This window comes from Pteropus alecto, unplaced genomic scaffold (assembly GCF_000325575.1).
Source record: "Pteropus alecto unplaced genomic scaffold, ASM32557v1 scaffold7, whole genome shotgun sequence".
In the NCBI taxonomy this organism is placed as follows: Eukaryota; Metazoa; Chordata; class Mammalia; order Chiroptera; family Pteropodidae; genus Pteropus; species Pteropus alecto.
Genome location: NW_006494614.1, coordinates 59,739,845 through 59,763,659, shown reverse-complemented (window position 1 = coordinate 59,763,659; position 23,815 = coordinate 59,739,845). Strand labels below are relative to the sequence as shown.

Here is a 23,815-nt window from a genome sequence, read left to right as displayed (position 1 = left end):
GATAGGATGCTCCTTACAGATGATGATGCCCTCATACTGCTAACACTCAGCTGAGTCTCCATCCAGGCTAAGAGGACTTCATGGTGCCCTCTGCCCCTAGCCTGACAGTGCCATCCCTACTGGCTACATCGAGTCTCTTCACCCCATCCCCCATACTTCTCTGTAAATGATTACTTCTCTTTTTGCTAATAAGAGCTACCATCTGTTCCTTTCCTATCTTATTCCTCAGACAACCCTCAAGTTGAGGCCAATGGTTACTCACTGACCTAGATAGTGGATAGCATACTCTAAGTACATATTAAACACTAACATGGGATGAATTAAACATCTGGCGGTGAAGGTTGCTGGTTATGGTAAATGACTCCATTTCAGTTTGTTAGAAATGACCCAGTGGACTTTAAAGGTCATTCTATCACATACTTCAAAAAACCTCCAGGCACGTCCCTGTGCAGAAGCAGACAAGGGCGAGTCTCCAGGAAGACAAACCAGACACTTGGGTTCACACCCTGGCTCTGGCACTTCATTCATTTTGCACCCTGGCGCAGATGACTTCACTCCTCACCTGTAACAGAGACTGCACCATGAACGGCTATGGGGAGGCTATGTGATAACACATGTATAGAAAACACCTAGCAGAATGTCAGCTCATTACGGATGCTCCATAATACTTATTAGAAAACAAAGAGCTAATATTAATTTATGGAGGTTTTAGAGAATCAACAATTTTCAGCACTCCCAGAGATGTTACTTTAAAATTAAGTTTTGAACATTTTGTGTATGTACATATAAAGTTCCACTTTGAAAGGAAAGATTGTAAAAATTTATGATTAAATACCTTACTATCTAGGATTTTCTTAAAACCAAATGTGAAAAGAATTTAAAGGTTCACTTTTGTAACATATTGTACATTAAGCCTTTTTCCTCTTCAATAATTTCAATGACCACAAACTGAGCCACACATTAACTCCTAATAAATTTCGTCGGTGCACTTCTCTTCTCCCTCATAGTAAAAGAGCACAGGTGCAAAGACCATTCTGTAAATAGTCACCTGTCACTATTACTGAATCTTGTTAAAATGAATGAATCTTATTGCTATAATTCAAAAGTCAATTACTCATGACTTGCAGACAAGCCAGTATGAATACTACTCTCTTCGTGTAATTCTCGGCTCCATTTAATTAAGCTCCTTTTATAACAATACCATTTCCATTACTATTTTATTCCTAGCCTAAAGTCCAATAAGCACTATAAGTATGAGGGTGAAAAGAATCAAAACTAGAAAAGGCAGCTGTAAAGGAGAGAAGGCAGGATATTTCCTGAGGTTGAAACTTTAAATCTGATATGTGGTACAAAGTCAGCACTGTTGGTTATCTATTCTACCTTCTTTTAGTAATAACAAACTTGTCACCCAGATGGCTTTTTTCAATTCATCACTGTTGATACAATTTTACTGTTCAGATCCATTATATACCAACTTTAGGAAGATGGCCTTCCCAATCCATCTTTCACAAAGGAGTTGGTGGGTCTTCCCAAAACAATGTTGTTGGAATGGCACAAAATGCCATAATGACTCTATGTCAAATAATAGATGTGAAATTGAAACCGATGTCTTCACTTTTGTAACAGCTCAAACACTAAATGGTTGAATTAAAGTTCAACTTTATGAAATCTGTTGACATACAGAAAAACTGAGTGGTTAATATATCCTTTCTTGTATTTCAAGACACACACGGCTCACATGTTGCCACAAATCACTCAAATGAAATGATTTATAAACTCGATGGCAATACTAGCCTTGTACACTAAAAATCAATATAAGCTATGATTACCCTTAAACACACTTTACGTATCAGATTTTGTTTTCCTAAAGTTAGCATTTAGAGGTTATATTACCATTTAAAATCCATGAAAACACAAGGTACAGAACTTTCATTAATTCTTAATGCTTAATAACTGGCCCATAACTGACATTCTGATATGTTGACCTGCTTTCCTGTCATCCTCCTATCTGTCCAGAACGCTCTCCAAGTGTTTTTCTTTTCTTCGTTACATCACTTCAGAAGAACATGTGTACCTTGGTTACCTAATCAGGTGGAAGACAGCAAAGTGACCAAAATGTAGCACTATCCACTGGCTATGGATCAACTTATATTTTATAAGTGGCAAGGTCTCAGTTTAGTTCTATAAAATAGAGACAGCCTGAATATCAGCAAGGACATATACATCTCAAATCGGATATGGACTGAACTCTCAATCCACAAGCACAGATTCCTACAAACAGGTGTTATACCTCTTTTAAGCTTAGGGCATGCTGCATCATCGCTACTTTGGAGAATTTGAAGAAAAATGCAAAATATTTGAGAAATCATTTCCCAAGGAGGGGAAGTATAACTATGATTCATAAAACACTAAATCAAAGACCAATAATCGGCTATATTTTTGTTTACATTTCAAATAAATATGGACATGGGAATTCGTTTTCCTGAGCAGATCCAATTCGTAATGATTTTGTTGCTCTCTCCAGTAACAATTTTTAAGTATAAAACCAGTATGCAAAATCATTTATTAAACAGGTTTTGACTAAAATTCATGATAAATGATATTACCAGATACTTCAATTTCCTCACAGATTTTTTTTTAGTGCTGTCAAAGACTAAGCTTAGCTTACCTAGTCTCTTTCACTAAATTTTAACCCATTTTGTTTGGGCACTTGGTCTAGTCTCTCACCTTACCCACCATTACTTACACTCCTTTAAAACAAAATACACTGATAAACAATTTTAAAAGCAAAACATAAAATACAAAATAGCTCTGTGATTTGAAAGCATTTGATGCAATTTAGGTTTGAGATATAACAAATGTTCCTTATTAAAAACCCAGGAAAAGTTAAGTGTTCATTAAAAGGATATGTTTAATTTCAAATATCACATGTATACTACCTTTCCATTAGTGAGTGAATGGAGGGAGCAACAGCATGGATAATCTCTACATTACTTGTATTTGTCATACTTACTCTTGAATATGGGTAGGTCTAATGTTTTTTACAATCACTTTCAAATAAAAGCTAAAATTTTCAAGTTTTTTTTCCTTGCCTCCTGGCACAGTTATTCCTATTAAAATGGCAAATATCCCCTCTCAAGATGGACATAAACCACTCACCGAAACACAAAAGCCTCCCCAAGCCTCCGCAGGCGTTTTATTTAGGTTCAGACTTCCTGCGGGGCTGGGGAAGGCATTTATTTAGTGTTTCAGTTTAAGTACCTTTTCCTTCCATCTCCTTCTTAGAGTTTACACTTATGAAGAAACAGTCAATAGAACAAAATGTTGACATATAATCTACACTGCGAAGTTGGCCCTGCCACCAGGAAGTTGAAAGCAGAACCCATTGAGGTGATGAATAAACAGTTTACAAGACTTGGTTGTATTTTACTTAAAAATGTCTTCTGTGATTCTTAATTTTGGTTTGCAGTTGATTTGTTTTCCTAATTTGTATCTCACTTGTGGTTATACAAATATTAGTTGGCATTTATTAAGCAGAGACTTAGTGACAGGACAGATGATTCAGAAGTGTGGACATCCAAAATAAATGAACCTAGGGTCAAAATTGGCTGTGGTTATTAATATTATTCTAAGAATTCAAAAAACAATTGATAATGTCTGAACTGTTCCCTTCTTTTTCTTTCTCCAAAGTTAGTTAAGTATAATGATAAACATAAAAATTATTCTCTCAGTAGAACCAGTTAGATGCTAATGCAAGTCAAAAACTATGATAACCAACATCAACAGATCTTTTAATGGAGCTAGAATTTCACAGTTAAATGTAGTTTAAAATAAGTGGGCCTACACTTAAAATAAGCATGCCCATTAAAGAGAAGTTTGTGTTAATGGATCTGACATAACAAACTGAACATATTTTTATCATCTTTATAAAGTAAATCTCTGAGTTGGAGACTATGACAAAGAGAAACAAATCCAAACACTTTACCTAAGCTTTTTGTGATTCCAAATGTTATTTAGTTTGACTATTATCACTGCATTATTTTACAGAAAGTAATACTGAAAACTGTCAGAAACTACATTCTACATTTCTAAGGTTCAATAAATAGGCTCAAAAGAATAATGAAGTATTTTAAAAAGAACTAAACTTTTGCTTAATTACAACATCTTTGTAACTGACCTAATCAAAATAGGATTAAGAAAATAAATGGGCTGGGGGATGGGGGGGCATGGAGAAACACACTGTATCAATTCAAAACTAATTTCTTAGATTGTAGCAATGCTCTCCACTAACACAAGTAACTAAAAGCCTCTAGTTTCACAGTATTTTACAAAGCAGGTTAATGTTAACATTAGATTTTAGTAGGTTAATTAGATTTTAACATATGTAGAAAATAACAAACTACATATCAAATCACATTTTAAGCCATATAACTAGAATGTTTTAAAACATAAAATAAAGCTTTTTTTTTATTATTGTAAATTAAGATTGAGAAAATTTCCCAGGAATGAGAGGTTTTCCTTTGTGAAGTAATTTTTAGGAACAAAAGTATTATTACAATGCCTCTTGACTTTCAATTTAGAATGCACACTTTTAAAAGCATCCACCATGCATTTTTTCATTATAGGTTCAACATAAACCTCTAACTTAATCATCTATACAAAGGCTTAGTTTTATTCTGCCTGTAACAGCGTTTCCTTGCAATGAATACATTCTAAAAGTTAAAACAATCAGCTGGCTTTTAAAAATGTATATGAAGCCAAAAATGATGATTGGTCTAGCAATTATTTTCTCATTTTAAGAGAACTCCAGACATCAAGAGTATTCAAAATAATTCTCAGGAATAAAATTCTCACTTAAAAAAAAAAAAAGCATTGCTTGCTGTCAGCTAAATGCCATCAAAAGAACGTGTTTCATATTTGATGGAATTCTGACCATTCATGAAAGGGTATACATTCTGCAGGTTGCTATTGCATTCATCTTCATCCTGGTAATGCTGTCAGGTGTTCCAAATGTTAAATCTGAAAATATCACTGAATGCTTAAATGAGGCAACTTATTTTAACTCAGATGATGGGGTAAAAATGAGAGTTATCATTCTTGGTATGATAAACCCTGAAGAAATAGCTTTGGCTTCTTAGATACATATAAACATACATGTTTCTCTGTATTTGACTTCCTACTTTAACTTAAAAAACAAGTGCAAATTACACAGCTTTATGTTTTTATTTTAAATTGGTTCTAGTTTTGAGCCTTAACACCTCAAAATAAAATGTTAACTAAGGGCCAACTGTTAGTTTTTCTATGTCAAGAGCTGCCCTTGGTGTGCTAAAACTGAGTAAAATTCATTTACCTAATCCAAAACAGGCATTAAGAAGAAAACCCCCAAATGCTTCCTTGTATCTTAAGATATATAGAAAAGAAACAGTGCAAAGTCAGTCCAAATCAGGGATGATCATACCAAAGGTGTACAACAGCTGTAACAACAGATAGGACAAGTCCATTATACAGTCACAATGGAGCAGAATTACTTGATCGAAAGGCAAGGAATGAAAATGTAGTTTGTCAATAGAAAAGGACTGGTAACAGACATAGATTTTTCACTTAACATAAAGGTATGACAACCCCCTCCCATTTTGCTTATATATTATTTTTACTTGTTGATAACATTTAAGGCACAGGCGTTCTTCAGATATTCCTATTAAAACAAAGGTAATCTACTATTGCTCTGGGTAACAATCTATCATATCACCACAGTTCATAAGCCCAGACTGTCTCAAACTTCTCACTCAACAGGCGATGAGATCTGCTCCCATCTTCACTTTCCACCTGTATCTTTTGAACTATACCTGCAATCTTTATGGCTACGGGATCCTCTGAAACTGGAACAAGCCCTTCCTTGACTTCAGCCTGCTTTTCAGAGACCAGGGGAGATGTGGCAGGAGGGGAATACTTAGTTTCCACAGAAGCCATGGGCGAGGAGGAAAAGGGCTTAGAATCATGGAAAAGACTGGCCCATGACTTAGGTTGACTGACGGGAGCGGCACCCGCCACATAGGCTGGGGCGTCGGCAGGAGGGGACATGTTCTCGGCTTTAGGTGGGTCCGAGTCCGTGCTTTCCACAGCGTGCAACTCCACCCCGTTGGCAGCTGAGCCCTCACCCGAGGATTCAAGTATTTGTCCATTAGCAACTCCAAGATTTTCAGTAGTATCTGTCCCAACATAAGGCTGAGCCACAGCTGTCCTCAACAGGTTGTCCCTGCCAGCCTCTGCAGGGAGGCAGGACTGTTCAAAGTCAGGCCCCGGGCAGCCCTCAGGCTGCCCTGCAGTCCTGGCACTGCCGTCCAGGACTCCAGAGAAAGAACCACCATGAAGAGCATCACTGACGAAGTCCGTGGAGTCCTGAGGGCTGCTGCTACAAGTCCTGGGTATCCCCAGCAGGGGTACATCACTCATCAACTCTGCATCCTCGGTGCCTACACTGTTCACGACTGCTGGATTGCCATGGCCATTGACCAGGGCTTCCGTGGAAATACTACCCTCACTGCCATCTTTCAAGTAACTGTAATATCCAGGTGGACGTTTTTTCTTCTTTTTACGCTCCCTTTGTCCAAGACCACCCGAGACACCATCGTTTTCCAAAATTTCCACCTCCGTGTTAGAGCTGCCATCCAGAGCAAGGTCAGAGCCTGGGTACTGACAGTCAACGGAGCTGTAGTTCACTTCTTTATCTATGTCATCAGGGGACTTTTTGGAAGCTGTGCAACTAAGAATAAATTCAGGGGCCTGTGGATTCAATGTGCTTGAAATACTGTAGTTGGGAGTTCTCTGCAAAGTGTCATTGGGTTCAATTACTTCATTAACACCAAACTCGATTCTCTGATATTCTTGTCCTGTTTAGAAAGAAAACAATCAGTAAATATCCCATTAGTTAAGAACACAGTTATACAAATTATAAAAGTATCAATAATAATTATTTTTGAAAACCAAAATCTTAAAGTCTCCTCCTAATTAACAAAGCTATGACATTTTATTTCTGTGCTAAGTTGCTGAAAACAAATAATAACTATAAATTATATTTAATTTGAGAATACGAAAAACAGAGGCCTGTATCTTCTACTCTCATGGTAGCTAAAAAAGACTTTACTAGCTTACTTTATGTCTGAGAATTGGGTATAAGTTTTTTAGACGATTAAAAAAAATCACAATAACCTTAGGGACTTAAAATCATTGCTATGTATATACATATATACGTGTATATATATGGCTTATCTAGTTAGTATAATTTAATAACTCAAAAAAAGTATAAATTACACCAAGGACTAATCCTCTCTATAAAAGTATACTTCAGAAGCACTCTTTTGAATTATCCATCTCTTGAATTCCACTGACAACCTTAAATGAAGTCTGAAAATAGCCTTGCATAAATGCACATAATTGTCCACTAAATGAATTCTTATTAAATTAACTCTATGGGTAGTAAAGGTATTTCCAAAAATACCAAAAGATGAAGTCTAGACCACTAATTTTTAAAAATCTCTTTGGAACATTTTAATACTTCCTCTTTCAAGTGACAACAATCTACATATTGCATCCATTCTAAGATATACTTTTTCTTAGTTTACATCTCTGAAATTAGATTGAATTTTAAAATCAATTGTCTTTTGAAGAGACACCAAGCATCAATATTATCTTACATCTGATAAAATAATCATAAATTTTGAAGGAAAAGAACACATGTATTGTAATTCATTTTTAGTGCATAACTGAAGATTTCTCCAAGTCTAGCATAAGAAGACAACTTTCTTCAAGGTATGTATTTTAAGAAAAAAAATCATAGTACCAGAACAATCATTTTCTATTACAGAGAATTGAATATATTTTACCTTGGAAGTCTTTTCATAGAAGGAAAAAACAGCCCCAGAGAGATCAGTTATGTACAAGTTAGGGATGGGCAGGGGCCTAGTCTCCTAATTTTTCATTTGTTTTGATAAAAATACCCCCTTGGAGTTGGGGGAGGGGTGAAGACACCTGCACAATAACAAAGGGTTCCTGAAAAAGGAAAACTGATAATAATTATACCTAACAGCAAGTTTACATATAAGGCCACCAATATGACAACTTGAATCCTTTGGCCACCAAGCACACATCTTTTGTTTCCTTATTTTGAAAAGAATCACCAAAGAGAAGTTAATTTCTCTATTATTACACCTAAAAGTGAACTGTCCACTTTGCTTCCAGGCATCAGCTACTCCATGATGTTTCAAAGGTGCAATGCTCATATGTGGATTCAAATGAAAACAACTAGAGAAGTGAATGAAGAACACTTCCTCTGCACATGGAGGCTACTACCCTTTGGAGACTGTGCTGTACACTGTGAATTCACATTAAAAATGAGTATGCATTGTCACATGCAGCTTGCTCAAGATTTTGATTATTTCCAGTAGATACAGTGTCTTCTACATCACAATTCTTAATCTTACCATATCATAAAACATTCTAGAATGTGATGTGACATAAATAGAACCATTACAATATGCTACAGCTATTATCAAAATATTTACCCAGTACAGCGTCTGATCATTATCACTGTAAGGCAGATTCCTACCCAGAACAGTACCTTTTCTCGTACAGGAACACTCATCATGAACACACATGCGCACTGCACTGCAAGGCAGAGAGGTCAGGACAAAGCCCAATCTGTCAGGCTGTAACACTGGTGGAAGTCCTACAAACTCATGCTTTAAACCAGAAGTCCCCAGCCTTTCTGGCACCAGGGGTCCGTGCTCCTATGAGAACCTAATACCTGATGATCTGAGTGGAGCTGAGGCAGTGATGCTACTAGCGCTGGGGAGCAGCTGCAAACACAGATGAAGGAAGCTTCGCTCACTTGCCAGTCACTTATCTCCCGCTGTGTGGCGTGGTACCTAACAGACCACAGACCAGTACCAGTCCACAACCCAGGGGTTGGGGACTCCTGATTTAAACAACTCAATCAATATACTGGGTACATGGGAACTCAACATTAATCCAAAAATGTATTGAGCATTTATAACATTCCAGATACTATATTTGGAGCTGCTAAACACACAGAAATGAAGAATTATGGTCCCTGCCACCCACAGTTGAACTCAGTCTAAAGAAGAGTGTCATGGAGGAAAAAATTTTCCTTCTACCCTCCTAGGTTCTTCTGGCTGGTTTAAGAAATAAATTGACAGATTAATGGGAGAAAAATCAAATTTAATTTCTCATGTATAGAGAGCTCATATACATGGGACCTAAAGAAATGACCCAAACAGGTAGCTCTTACACTTTGCTTCACTAATCAGTGAAGAAACCAAGCAGTTTGTTTTCACAGCCTTCTCAGCCCAGAATTTTCTTTCTTTCTTTTTTTCATACCTACAGCACCTGGTCTTTCTAGGTGGTCTCCCATCCAAGTACTAACCAGGCCCAACCTTCTTAAGTTTCCAAAAATCAGACAAGATCTGGCACGTTCAGGGTGGCATGGCCATAGACCAGAATCTTCTATCTATGGTGATAAGGATCTCTCTACCTCCTGGTCCAGGGAGGGTCCCTTTCACACAGGAGATTTATTTTCTGCTTTCAGGGAGACAGAGAGGAGGATCAGAGTGTCCTTCTTGCACTGGCTTTTCTCAAGTAACTTTAATTCAAAATAATCAACATGCCAAAGTGGCATATTTTGGGGTGGCAAATTTTGCTCCCCTATAGGATGTGTTTTGCACAGTAGGATATGCACTGTAAGAAAACAAACAGAAACACAAGAGAACAGAAAAAGCCTCAGAGAAAACGAATCTTTATTTAAGCTGGCCTGTCAGTAACAGTATGAGCAGGTGGCAAGATTCCAGCTGTGTTTTCAGCAGAAAAAAAATGATACTAAAAGCAGGAAGAGAGGAAAGAATGAAGAAAAAGAATGAAGAAGCAGTAGATCTATAGGGATATGAGCCTGAAAAGAAGGTATGTGGTGTGAAAAAGGGAAATAGAAAATGTCTTAGTGATGAGAGAAATCAGAACCCTGAGGGGTTCGATATGGAGAGGAGTTGGTGAAGCCTTCCATCTCTAGCCTATACCATGGGGAGAATGATGGGGCCATTGACTGAACTCGAAAGAAAGGTGTAATATAAAAGAGAAAATAATGAAACATTTTTAAGCATTGACTAAACATCTGTAGCATGCTTATTACTATGTGCAAAGTACATGGACACAGAGAAATCCAACTAACTCAGATCAAAAAGCTGCTCCAGAGACTGGGCAACGGGGCAAAGGCCTTTGGGTCCCTCTAGCTTCATTTTTTTATTCTCATCCTAAGCCATCATTAGAACTGCTCTTTCTCTCATGACCTCCTACATCAGTTTCTTATAAAACTGAGTAATTTTAGCTATAATCACTTTCTGGTTTTACTATAGGTAAAATGTTTGGATAGTCTTTTCAAGGTTTATATTTAAACCTAAATTATAATTAAAACTCCTTTCACAGGTCTGACCATGCTGGTGAAACGGAACCAGATCCCTGGCTCTCAAAGAAAAGGCCCAGCTTTCAGCTTCTCCAAGGCTAGCCGGGGCCTCCGATGTGATCCAAACTGAAAAATGGTCTAGACAGATTTGACCTGTGCAATAATTAAAGAACCCTGCTGTTATTTAAACACTGGGAGCTATTTAAAAACAATACAAAATCATTGCATCTCAAAAAGCACTATCTTCAGTAATTAACTCAGTATGTTACAGAGACCAAAAAAAATAACAGGCCAGGAAGTGAAGAGGTTACCTGAATTCCCAAGAGCATTAGCAACAGATGGGGACATAAAAGTAAACTGCAGAAACAACAGATTCAAGCTGCCACTAAGCTGTGCCAAGAGCACATGCTCAGAGACGCAACAGCTGTGGGCTCAGCAGCCTCTGCAACCACATGGAAAGTTCACTTCGGAACCCTGACAAAAAGTATCGACTATGAAGAACATACCTGTGCCACTGAGAACTGTTAAGAAAAAAACAGAACCGAACTATTTCTTTAACTAAACCTTGAATGTCTGACACTCTGAAGCACAGAATAAACTTTAATTCATTAGTCAAAGTGGTTTGGAAATTAAATCTGCTATAGTTCAGAGCAAAAACAAGCTGTAAGAAAATGTTTATTCAAAAAGTATGAACAAACAGGATAAAACTATTCCCAGCTAGGGCTGCCCACCCAGCACATATGGCCAAAATTCACTTTAGGGAAATAAAGGAGTAGCTTACCATCAGTTAGTTCATCTGTAGCCTGTGCGCCACACAGAACTGTTCCATTGAATGGAGGAAGCTGCAAGGGGAATCGGAAAACAAATTTTAATTCAACAAAATGTTAAAACCTGATACATGCTATTTCATTAAAGCAATGCTTCATTGAAACTCTTTATCTATGCAACTTCTCTTTATTTTTACCAATTAACACACATGGTCAGTAAAATTAAATCATTTTCATTTAAGAAAATATGCCATAGGAATGCTTATAAATATTTGTTATTGAACAGATCCAAAAATGAGGCAAAAAATAAAAACAGACTCCAATGAACATGTAAATTAGCTACTAAAATGCTTATAATACACCTCTCATTTCATAGGATGTTACTGACTGTCCATAAACACCACAGCCACCTGTCTTTGCCCACTAGTAAAGATGACTCCTAGTGACCATCTGCACTTCGTGTTCAGTATCACATGTCAGCACGGCCTTCAGAGCGGGCTCACAGATAGAGATCAGAGAAAGCCCAATGGGAAGAAAAACTCTGGGAATCGTGGCTCCCTTTCTAACATGGTGGTTTAACTGAATTAATGGTTAGAAACCATATTCTTTGTTTGGAAGAGAACAAGCAAAATGGCAAGTGTCTGACCTTTTTGTAAAAAGCAGGAAGGTATTATGAATATGCCCTCCCTTCTAGCTATTTCACAATATCTAAGAGTTGGAAATGTTTAGAATGGACATGTTTGAGATAAGAAAGTTTAGGATGGGAAGGTAAGGTAAGTGGATGAATAATTGTTACCTGAAGGCAGAACAAAAAGAACAAAACAATTACATCCTCACACAACATTTCTCAAAGTCAGACGTTTGGCTCCGATGCCTGCATGAGGTCCCGGAGTCTGCACTATTCAGAGGCACCCATGTGATTCTCATGCCAGACTACTGTTGAGAACTACTGCTTAAGTGGCTTCCTCAGCAGATATCTCCAATTAACTCTTAGCAAGTCAATACTATAATCACAGAGATAAAAGCTTATAGCTCCAAGAAACCAAGTAAGTTCTCTCCCTCAGAGAATTAATGACAAATAAGAAGCTAAGAAAACGCAGCGCTATTCAAAAGGAACTGAACACTGTCAGGACTTGAGAGCTGTACATATTTCCTCCACACGGGGGCACCCCAGTATTTATCACATCGACACAAAAGGAGAGCATTCTGTGTGCAGAGATGGGGTACCCTGGCCTTGCACCTGAAGCGCAAAGACCATTCCACACACCGTTCAAAGACTCCCAACAGATGCTCCTGCGTTTACTACTGGCACGAACATCAGCAAAAAAGGTGCATCTGAGGAAGCCACAAATCAGGTTCATGTCCCTCTGCAGTCACAAAAGAAGTTTAGCAAACTCTCACACACATAATGCCTTCTCCTTTCTTATCGATGACACTGTGGTGCCCTGGTGATGGAAATTTATATAATTTTAAGGCACTAAAAGTTTATTGTTTTTTTTAAATCTCCTGGTATTTACACAAAATTTACTAAGTAGAAGCAGGATCTGAAAACAGACCACCCAGCAGACTCCAGAGCAATACTGCCATTTTCTATTTAAAACACTTATTTTGATATACTAATCTGGTAAGAGTATAATCATGGGAATTACTAAACATTAGAATGACTTCTGGCCCAAAAGAAATATGTGTTTGTGTGTATGTGTATATATTTACTTTTTACTCTAGAAGCATATGGCACTTTTAATTCAACAAAACCTCCACCACTCACAAGATGCCCGTCAGCCTGTGATATTTGGGTATAATAAATATACAACTGAATAAATGTTAAGAATTGTTCCAAGTTCCTTCTTTCTACAGCTACTTGTAAGAATACAAAATTTTAAAACCAAAGCAAAAACATAAAACCTCACATATAAACGTAAACCGAGCAGTGTAAAAAACTGAAATCTAGTTATGTTAGAGTAAAATTGCCTTAGTCTGAAATAGTGCTAACAATCATGTCAAAACTTGGGCCCTTCGATAAGGTAATGTTAATCTTTTTGGTACTGCCCTCATTTGTTCTGTGCTCAGTCTAAGAGACCCTTGCACATCCTGAATCTCTCCTCTGAAGTCTCATTAAGACACCAAACCACTAGGAACTATCTTAACTCTATCACCCCACACATGCGTGTGCATGCACCTACAGCCTATACTATGCTATCCTGGGCTTGTTATTCATTAGCTGGTTGAGGTGTATATGTGTTGCTTCAATGTTCAGAATCTGGGAAGTTTCAAGAACGATTAGCATTCTCTCCCTATTTCTGAACACCAATAATGTGATTATGACTAGAGTTCAAAACATAGTTATTCATAAGTTGACTGTATTTTTTCCAGTTGGAGAAATGCATTTTTAAATCACCCTGGCTTCTAAACTAAAGCACAGCTTTAGAAAAGATAGCAGTACCTTTAAAAGTTTATATAGGCAAGTCTTGTTTTATTACACTTCACTTTACTGTGCTTCACAGATATTATGAAAATACATCAACATTGAGGCCAAGACCCTTCACCTGCAAAAAAATTACTACTCAATGAAGGCTCAGATAATGGTTAGTATTTTTTAGCAATAAAGTATTTTTTAAATAAGGTATGTACTTTTTTTTGACATAATACTACTACACACTTAACAGACTAGCTTAAACTAACTTTTACATGCATTGGGAAACCAAAAAATTCGTGACTCGCTTTACTGCAATATTCACTTTATTGCAGTGGTCTGGAACCGAATCGAACCTGCAATATCTCTAAAGTATGCCTATCTTAACATTTAAGATCACACCAGCTGAATATGTTTCTTCTGATTCTGTTAAAACTACTGATCATTCTATCTTGCCAGTGGCACCCTTTCAAACAAGCAAACTGCGACAAAAAACTCTCAGCTGAGAGGAATTATGTTTTTGTAGAATGCTTTTACATTTTAACACCCCATATTTCTCAAATTTTGGTTTTTCACTTCTTGGCCCCGAGTAGAGAAAAAAATGCTTTCTCAAGTTCCTCATAGCCAAAAAGTATATGAGGAATAGGGCTGGATTCTAATTTATGTCACGTGGTAGGAACAGTGCGGGCAGGAGGTGCAATTATTTTACCTTTAAGATGAAAGCCAAACAAACGATTATGCAGTGGAAATGAGATAACATCACTCTCACACCCACTGATCCAACCACGTATCACTCCACTAAACAGTCAGTGCCCTATATGATTACAGTATTATAATCCAGGCCTCAGAATTATAGTAATTATATATTGAGAATGATAACTCAGCCCAATCACGTTAATTAGCCTGAATTTCCCTTTTGCGGGTATGGTACTTGCATGAGATTTAGACAGCAACACATGTCATACCCTCCCCCCAAACTCAATGCATGCCCAAATAGGCCCAGACACAATAAGATCTCTAACGCATGATGAGACAAGCCACTATTTCTGCAAATAAAGTCTGACATAACCTTACCATCAGCATCCTTCATATCTACTAACATTTATTACAGACTAGGCATCACACCATATATTAATGATTTCCCAACATTACTGCGAGGTAAATAAACATTCTCCATTTTCAATTAAAAACAAAAACAACAAACAAAAAAAAACAGCACAATGAGATGGAGAAAATTGCTCAAGGCCTCCGAGCCTGTTTAAGTGGCAGAGTGAGGAAGAAACCAAGCTCTTCAGACTTGAATTATGGTACATTTTCCACCTTCATAACATAGAAAAATTCAAGTTCTTATTCTGACACTTACTTGCAAACCGGCACTCACAAACCCATACATATGCACACACCTGAGAAAAGCTTTTATAGAGAAATTGGGCTTTAATATTTCTTAAAACCTAGTCGCAAAGAGCGCTGTTAGATTTTGGTCTGGCAAGTACCACCATATTTTACTGTGATTCAAAGACAGAAATTGAATCATTAGTAGGGTATACAGAGTAGAATCTCAATTCACATTAACACTTGAGGAATGTAGGATCTGATTATGTTCTTCCTAATTAACTGTTTTCTTATCAGAAAACACTAAACTTCAGTCATTACTCTACAGAATTCTAAAATGCATAGATACATTTTATTGCCTTAGGAAATACAATATATAGCTTTCACTATGTCCTGGTTCCTATCCTTAGATTCTTTAAAATCCTAACTGTTAACATCAACTGTTAACACGATATGGAGATGACACTAAACTGAATTTATTCATTTTCTAAAAATCTGATAATAACCTTTATTTTCTTTTTTCTAAAGTGAAAGAGAAGAAAACAAATAACAAATCTTTCTTACATCTGTACACCTTAAATAATGCTTTCAATATGTTCTCATTTAATTCCACCTCCATAACTCTAAAAACTTTTGAAAATCCAAGAAGCCGAGGTAAAAAGTAAAGGATTTCCCAAGGTCACATGGAAGTGGCCCAGTCAGATCTCAAATCTGGCCTTTTGATTCCTATTCTAAGGAATTACCTTCTGCCCCATTTAACCAAGTAAAACAACTCCATACATATTCAATATGCAAAGGTACAACTGTATATATTTATTAAGGGATCTAAAAGGCTAGTTGGGTTTCATTAAAAGGTAACTAAGATTTTATTTGATATACTGCATGCTTCTCCCATTTTCCCTTTTCAATGCAATTTCAACAGTATTCATATTTAAAATATAAATCTGAAAAAATGTTCCAGGTAAGTTTTTATTAAACTAAAACAGAAACCAATAATCACATAAAGAGTGAACATAAAAAACCCGAATGGAAAAATATGCCACGATCATATTTAGGAAAACTTTCATAAAGATGTTAATTCTTCTACAAATTAATCCATAATTTTAATGCAATCTCAATTGAAATTTCAACAGAATTTTTCATGGAACTTGACATGCTAATCATAAATTCTTAAAAGTTAAGAATGAAGATGAGCCAAAATAACTTTTAAGTGTAAGAAGTTTGTGTGCCCTGCTGGAAGACTAATTATAAAGTTGCAGCAATGAAAACATATGGTATTGGCACAGAGATGAAGCTAAAAGCCTACAACAGGGAACCCAGAATCGACCAAGCATATATGGGGATGTGCCACCCACCAGGGTGGCGCCACCCCTAAGGGCCGAGTGCTCAGTAAATGGTGCTGGGACAACTTCTGCCATAACAAAGGGGTTGAGATCCCCATCTCATACAAATACAAAAATCAATGCCCCATTTTCAGTTGCATTACATAAAAGAGAGCAAAACCTTAAGACTTTTAGAAGAAAAATAATGTCTTTATCACCTTAGAAAAGGGAAGAATTTCTTAAAGATATTTTTTAAAAAACCAAAGATCCACAAACCATAAGGAAAAAAGTCAATACATTTCACATTAAAGTGAAAAATGTACTCTCCCTACCCAGTAAAAAATGAAAAGTGCATCATATACAAAGTTTGAAAGCCCTCATGCTAGGAAGAGATATATACCTATAATATGCAAAACCAAAGATTATTAATCCTATAAATCAATAGAAAGAGACAGGCACTTGATAAAAAATACAGACAAGTATAGAGATTGGGTAATTCACAGAACTGGAAGTCTGTATCGCCCATGGACATATGAAAATAATGAAACAGTGATCAACTGTTTATAATCTGGGAAATGTAAATTGAAACAATGAGAATCTATAACCCATCAGATTAACAAACATTTTAAGTATACTCAGAAGTAGCGTTTCTTTTGTAATGAGATAGAGAAAAATTTCATGCACTGCTGATAGAAATGCAGACTGTTAAAACCACTTAGGAAGCAGACTGGTAGTCTCTAGTAAAACTAAAAATGTTTATTCCTTGCACAATCCAGCAGTTCCATTCCTCCAGAGGAACATGAGAAGACATGACAAATATGTTTATTCCAACGTTTTTATAATAGTGAAAGAACTAAGGACCTAAATGATCCTCAACAGGAAAAAAGGTCAATAAATTGTGGTGTGTTAAATCAATGGTATTTAGCAATTAAAAGCAAAGAACAAGAACCAAAAGCATCAGTGTAGATGAATCTAAAGAAAATGTTAGCTTAAAATAAACTACAAAATGATGAATATGAGATCATTTATATGTCATTTTAAATACAATGTACAACATACATATATGTAGTAAAATGTGAAAACCATAGTCAGAACCAATTTCAGTAATCATTGTTTCCAGGGAAGGAGGGGAATAAGATGAGAAAAGGGTATGATGGAGGATTCAACTGTATTGTAATGTTCTGCTATTTACAAATATAATATAGTAAAATGTTAATGTTAGTAAAATCTAACATTGGTAGGTTCAAGAATTTCTCACATCAGTCTCTGCACTTTGCTATTTATTGGAATTTATCAAAAAGCCTAAATTAAAAATTCAAAACTAAAACATGACCATTAATTATACCTACACATATATGTAATAAAAGTTTTATCTTACCTCAACTGAAGAACGAGGAGTCACAAAGAATTGATTGAATTCATCAGGGCTAAAATCTCCAAAAATATACTGGAAAAAAAGAAAAGCACTGATCACATAAAATACACAAGTTTTATACTTTCAGGAAAAAATGCTATATATTAAAACAATCCAATGAAATATTTGGGCCAGAATTCCCAAGACCCTTTCTCAAACAAATCAAAGGTCTGCAAAGTGAGATTTCTAGGTATAATATTTTCCAATTACAAACACTACTTAGCCTTTGCTATAAATTGTCAAAGAACACTCTGAAATTGTTAAAGCTTATTAAAGGTCAATTTTGTACACCAAACTTATAAGCAGAGTCCTGCTTGCAGGAGAATTCTTTTGATTCAGAAACATTTCCAGTTGTTCCATTTACCTTTCTGCTGACTCATGTCACTACCTCCATTTCAGTTTTCTCTGCCATACATACTAAAGAAAAGCAGAAAACGTGGTTCAAATAGGAAGATAGGGAAATCCAAAAAAGGAAAATGTTAATGATCTTGATGAACGATCTTTAAAAATATATATGTAATCTTTTATCTTAAAAATGCATTGAAACATAATGCACAGATAAACATATTATTAGACAGACACAAACCTAGTTGTGAACCTTCATTTCATAGAATTCTGAGTGTGACTTTCTGGAAAAACAACTGGTTAAACTGCATAGAAGCAAGTTTGACAAATGCCTAGCAATTCCTATTCTCCCTGGAACTACAAGAATAAGTCACTGACAAAAATCAGTATGACCAGATTTCTACAAAAGAGAATCGCTCATTCATTATTTTCATTTAATCAATAATTATTGAGCACCTACTAAGTGCTATGCACAATGATCGGTACTGGGGATAAAAATGGTAGGCAGAGTTGTGTTCCTCTGCTTTAATAGAGCTGACGGTCTAGTAACTTGTAGGAGAACTTACAAGTGATTCAAAATTAACCAGTAACTATTATATGAATGGGTATTATCCATTATTATTGTAAATGTGAATAAATAGCAACTAACTTTCACAGCCCTTTGGTAAGAATGCACCAATATTTTGGGGAAAAACATTTCTGGAAGGCTCTTTTGCAGCAGCTACCAATATATATTAAATATATGTATAACATATACTAAAAACAAAATATTTGTTAAATATGTAATATTTACATATACTTGCAAAAGTCCACAAAAAAAACTGTGCATTGAAAATGATGGTGAAAATAAGCAGAGTCCCAAAACAATTTAGAAATGGTCTTCTGAAATACTTTCTCAGTTTAGTGAGCTCTGACCTTATCATCTTCCACACTGGAGAAAAGCTTATGTTAATTTCACTCAAGCACAATACACCAAGGTACCTTTAAGTGAAAAGGAAGCAGAAGAAAGGCGGAGGTGGGATGTATATAAAGAAATGACACCGCTGACTGGTATTCCTTTACAGTCCCACTGCAAATAGATCTTTAAGTCTAGATATATACCTCAAAATTTCGTCAGGAGAAAATGAAAACATAAGCCAGAGAATTGGAGGAAATATTCCTGACAATACCAAATGCTGGTAAGGATGTGGAGCAACTGGAACTCTCTACATGGCTGAGACAGATGCAGAATGGTACAGTCACTCTGGAAAAGAGTTTAGCAATTTCTTATAAAGTCACTTACCACAGGACCCAAGCAATCCCACTTGTAGGTTCTTACCCCAGAGATACGAAGACCTCTGTCCACACACACACACACACACACAAAAACCACCTGTACGCTGATGTTTACAGAAGCTTTATTCATAATCACCAAAAACTGGAAACAACCCAAATGTCCACCAAGAGGTGGATGTGGTACATCTACACAAAGAAACACTACTCAGTGACTCTCAAAAGCATCATGCTAAGTGAAAGCAGCCAGACTTAAAAGGCTCTAACTTGTATGATTGCACTTACTTAACATTCTAGGGCAAAACTATATAGACAGAAAACAGATCAGTGGTTGTCAAGGTCTGGCTGATTACAAAAAGGCACAAGGGAACTTTGGGGTCAATGGAAAGATTCGCAGGGGAAGCCTGCAGGAGAAAGTGACCTTCCTAATTGCCAAGGAAACAGACACCCATTAAAATACTAAAGATTTCAGTCCTCATATGTGAATGGACGTCAAAGAATCAAAGGACAAGTGAGGGAGAAAACAGCAACAAAGAATCACTATTAAAAATGAGGGGGAAATGAGTAAACACAGAAAACAAGAGAATTTTTTAAAAATTCTAGTCTATATCCTTAAAGAGATTCTAACAGATAAAATAAGCACGGACTGCCATGGAAAAGGACTATTAGAAAACAAGAAGTGTTCACAGAAATCAGAAAATTATTAAATTTAAATTACTAAACTTAAAAACTCAACTAAGAATCACTAAACTGGAATCACGTTATTTTATTTAATATAATTAGTAGATATATTGTGGTAAAAGACATCCATTTTATCTTCTCTCATGAATAAGAACCCTGAGCACTTCAATTCAGAATGTGGGGAAGTATATAAAGGTGAGAACTGAAATGTTCTGCAGGATTGTTAGGTTACTTTCTTTAGGCAAATTTTCTTTCTGGAAAACTAAAACTAAAAATAAAATGCTCATTTAAATCACAATTCTAAGCATTTTCTTATTTCTTATATACAGTCTTAGTCTTTTAAAAGAGTAATCTTGTTAAACTAATAAGAGAACTAAAATTCCAAATGCTTTAATGAAATCTTGTCGTCAGTAAAGAGGAGGAGGAAGAAACGTAACTCCAAGCTAGTTAGACACACAAGCCTTCCTGCACTAGTTTCTGAGAGCAACCTCATGGCCAACAGTCAGAATGCTCAGAAAGCTTCTAGGAAAAGACTTTTTTTCTATTATTTTCATTTTTACTATTTTTACTTAATCCTTTAAAGTATTATTTGAAAAAGTTTGCTAGGGATTTTAAATGTGCTTTTATTACAACTTCATGTCAATAATTACTCCACAGATATGCACCTTTAATTTGATTAAAAATTCACTGGGAGAAAAATGAGGAAGTGCTTCATGTATGGATGTGGAGAAATCTCCAAGATACTCTTAAATGAAGAAAATATCTTTGGGTAAAAAAGTGAGGAAAATAGAAATATCTATTCGTGTTTGCATAAAGAGATACTGAAAAGGGAACCAGGAAGGGAATGTAACCATCACCTATATGGAGCTGTGGGGAAACAGAGAAGGTAATGGAACAGGCAGTATGATTTCTTAGTGTGTATATAAATTTTCAGAGTTTTTAGATTTGAATTATATAAAACCCTTTCTAGTCAAAAAGTTGCAAAAAATGTAAACAGAAATCACTGTACTATTCAAATATACTCGTTTTGCAGAAAAGTTGTAAGTTTGTTCCTGTATTAGTTTCAACAGCTCACTGATAAAAAGATTAGGACTTGGCAAAAACATTTAATCCAAAAAGGACACCATAAGCAACTGCTAACTACCAACTATGCAAGGTTAAAATATCATCTAACACTTCATGAATGGCTAGCCAAAGCTGTTTTGAACTCCAATGTAATTTTCTTAACTGGTTCATATATTATCAATAAACAACTCTATCAAAATGCACATGAAACACACTCCCTTGCTATAATCAGATAACCCTTAATGCACGAGTTTCTGAATGGGAGCAGCTGTACTTCACCAATATAAAAAAGTCATTTCAATTTTATGACCAAGAGATAACACAGGAGATTGCTAAGAAGTTGGTACCAACAATTATGAGGATCTCTGCAAGGTGTTCACCACCCTGAGGGGTTTTGGTTAGGATTCTTATCTCCTGTAGAGTGAGTACTCCCTATGTGCTCATGGGAAAACTGGGGAGTGGGGGTATTCTTTATGTTTTTTTTTTTGCAACTTGTGTAAATTTGAAATTATTTCAAAATAGACTTTTTTTTAAAGCTAAAGCTGAAAACACTCAGTTGTGAGGAAAGCCTTTACCCCTCTCTTTATGTAAGCATGAAACAGTCTTCTTCCCTTGAAGGATTACTATTTTTTAAAGTCGATTTTGAGGGAAAAAAATATTATGCTTGGGAAAAAAAGATGAAAATGACCTTGTGCCTGATTTCATAAGATTTATAATCTAGTGGGGAAGAAAATGCCACTGACCACATTGAACTAGTATGTCCTGGAAGAAGCAGAGATAAAACTAGGACAATTAAATCTGCATGGAAGACTAAACAGTAGGAACGATGGCATTCTTTCTTGTATTTCTAAAGACTGATGCAGGCCCAGCATATACAGATGCTCAATAAACTCGGCGCTGTGAGGATAAAACAGAAGGTGCCTAAAGGCCCTCTGTCAGCCAAACTGCCTTATGCAAACATTTATATTGTTGCTAATTACTCTTCTAATAGCTGTATCAAATACTGCAAGTCAAGCTAGAAATTCCCCTGAGGCTTTAGGCAACCTCCATCAGAGTTAGATGAATAATGGAGTCAAGAAAGCTACGGCAAGTGCTCCTTTTCCAGCTGCTACGATGCCCACAGGAAAGGCTTGCAGTCAGGGGGACACACCACAAGGCCTGGCAGCCTTTCCATTCCCTTAAGGAAGGGAGCCTGGGAGGTGGAGCAGCTCTTCTCCACCGCCAGGAACAAGACTCAGCTTCTCCATTTCCAACTGACCCCAGTTCAGGCTTCCAGAACTCCCACTGTTCTCATGTTTTGTAATTTTCTGATCCTTTCTAGGGAGGACGTGAAAATATATATATATAAGAAACACTTCTGGAAAAAGGGGGCACACCAGCACGGGATGGAAACAAGACACTTCTCTGAAGCACAGATTCTGGGCACAGCTGCTCTGGGTTTCAACGTCCAGAGACCCAAGGCCAGTGTCAGAGGGCCTGCCTAAGTCTGTGAGCCCTGGGGAAGGGACTGGGCAAAAGTGAAAATACCAGTGTTTGTACTAAAGGAAAAGTAAAGGTGCCCAAGGAATCCCAAAGAAGGTGAGGAGAGATGTTTCTCGTTCCCCAGCATGACCTACAGGTCTCTAGATCTAATGGACACAGGAAACACCACTTCGCAATAAGCAGAAACACTATAGCATGGCACCAGGGGGCGCTGGAGCACAGCATGATGAGCCTTCAGTCAAGCTTCCAAAACTTCACCTCTACAAACCCAAATATGTAGGGTGCCATCAAATCAATGTTCTCTGCCTTCAAAAGGACTCATGGAAATAGGAGATCAGTCTCTGACGTAAAAATTGAGATACAAAGGCAGTGATCAATACACACTTTGCAGTGTGTGCATCGTACTTCAGAGGTTCTGAAGCAAGTCGGACAACTATGCACCCAGCTCCAGGAAAAACTCCCTTGTACAGACCCAAAGCCAAGCATCACAGGGTGAAATGACAGAACCAAGTCACAGCTAAAAAGAAGCTGAGGAGAAATACAAAGAGTTCTCCTTCCTGGTTTCCCGACCCAAGGAAAATGAATTTGGGAGTTATGAGAAAACATTAAGGACTAATAAACTTTCAAGTAATAAAAGCCTTAATTTCAGCTCTACAATGGGATGGATTATACAACCTCCACAGTGCTTCCCAGTTCCAAAAGGATCTCCTGGGTCTAACAAGGACTAAGAAACATGGGTTTGGATATGTTCTCAGACTGATATAGGCTACCACATGGCTGAACCCTGAAAACATAATGCTGAGTGAAAGAAGCCAGGTTCAAATGGCCACATGTAAATTCATATGAAATGCCCAGAAGAGGCAAATCCCTAGAGACAGAAAGTAGATGTGGTTTCCAGGGGCTGGGCAGGGAAGGGTAGAAGGGAGGCGGCGGGGGGTTCAATACTAATAGGTATGCAGTTTTGAGAGATATGAAATGTTGTAAATTAAACTGATGATAGTTGCACAACGCTGAATATACTAAAAACCACTAAAATGTACACTTATGTAAATGGGTGAATTCTATGGTATGTGAATTTATCTCAATAAAATAAATGAAGTAAAAAAATCAGGCCAGTAATCGCACAGAAAGTAATATTTTAATTTCTTTACTAAATTTTATTAGTCACAGAGCAGTACTTGATGAATGCTGACATCTACTAAACAGTCACAGACTGCCTTCAACTTTAGAAAGTGGAGTGGGTTGTTTGGGGGA

At 36.6% G+C, this 23,815-nt stretch overlaps 1 protein-coding gene across 1 annotated transcript in view; it reads right to left on the bottom strand.

Annotated features, from left to right (window-relative positions):
- Positions 1-23,815, bottom strand: part of USP10 (ubiquitin specific peptidase 10) — a 48,439-nt gene that overhangs the window by 22,547 nt on the left and 2,077 nt on the right. The window contains exons 2-4 of the mRNA XM_006926726.3: positions 17,681-17,749; positions 11,250-11,310; positions 5,847-6,890 (exon numbers count right to left, since the gene is read on the bottom strand). Of these exons, the coding sequence (XP_006926788.2) occupies positions 5,847-6,890; positions 11,250-11,310; positions 17,681-17,749 (1,174 nt within the window). The remainder of the gene's footprint in view (positions 1-5,846; positions 6,891-11,249; positions 11,311-17,680; positions 17,750-23,815) is intronic.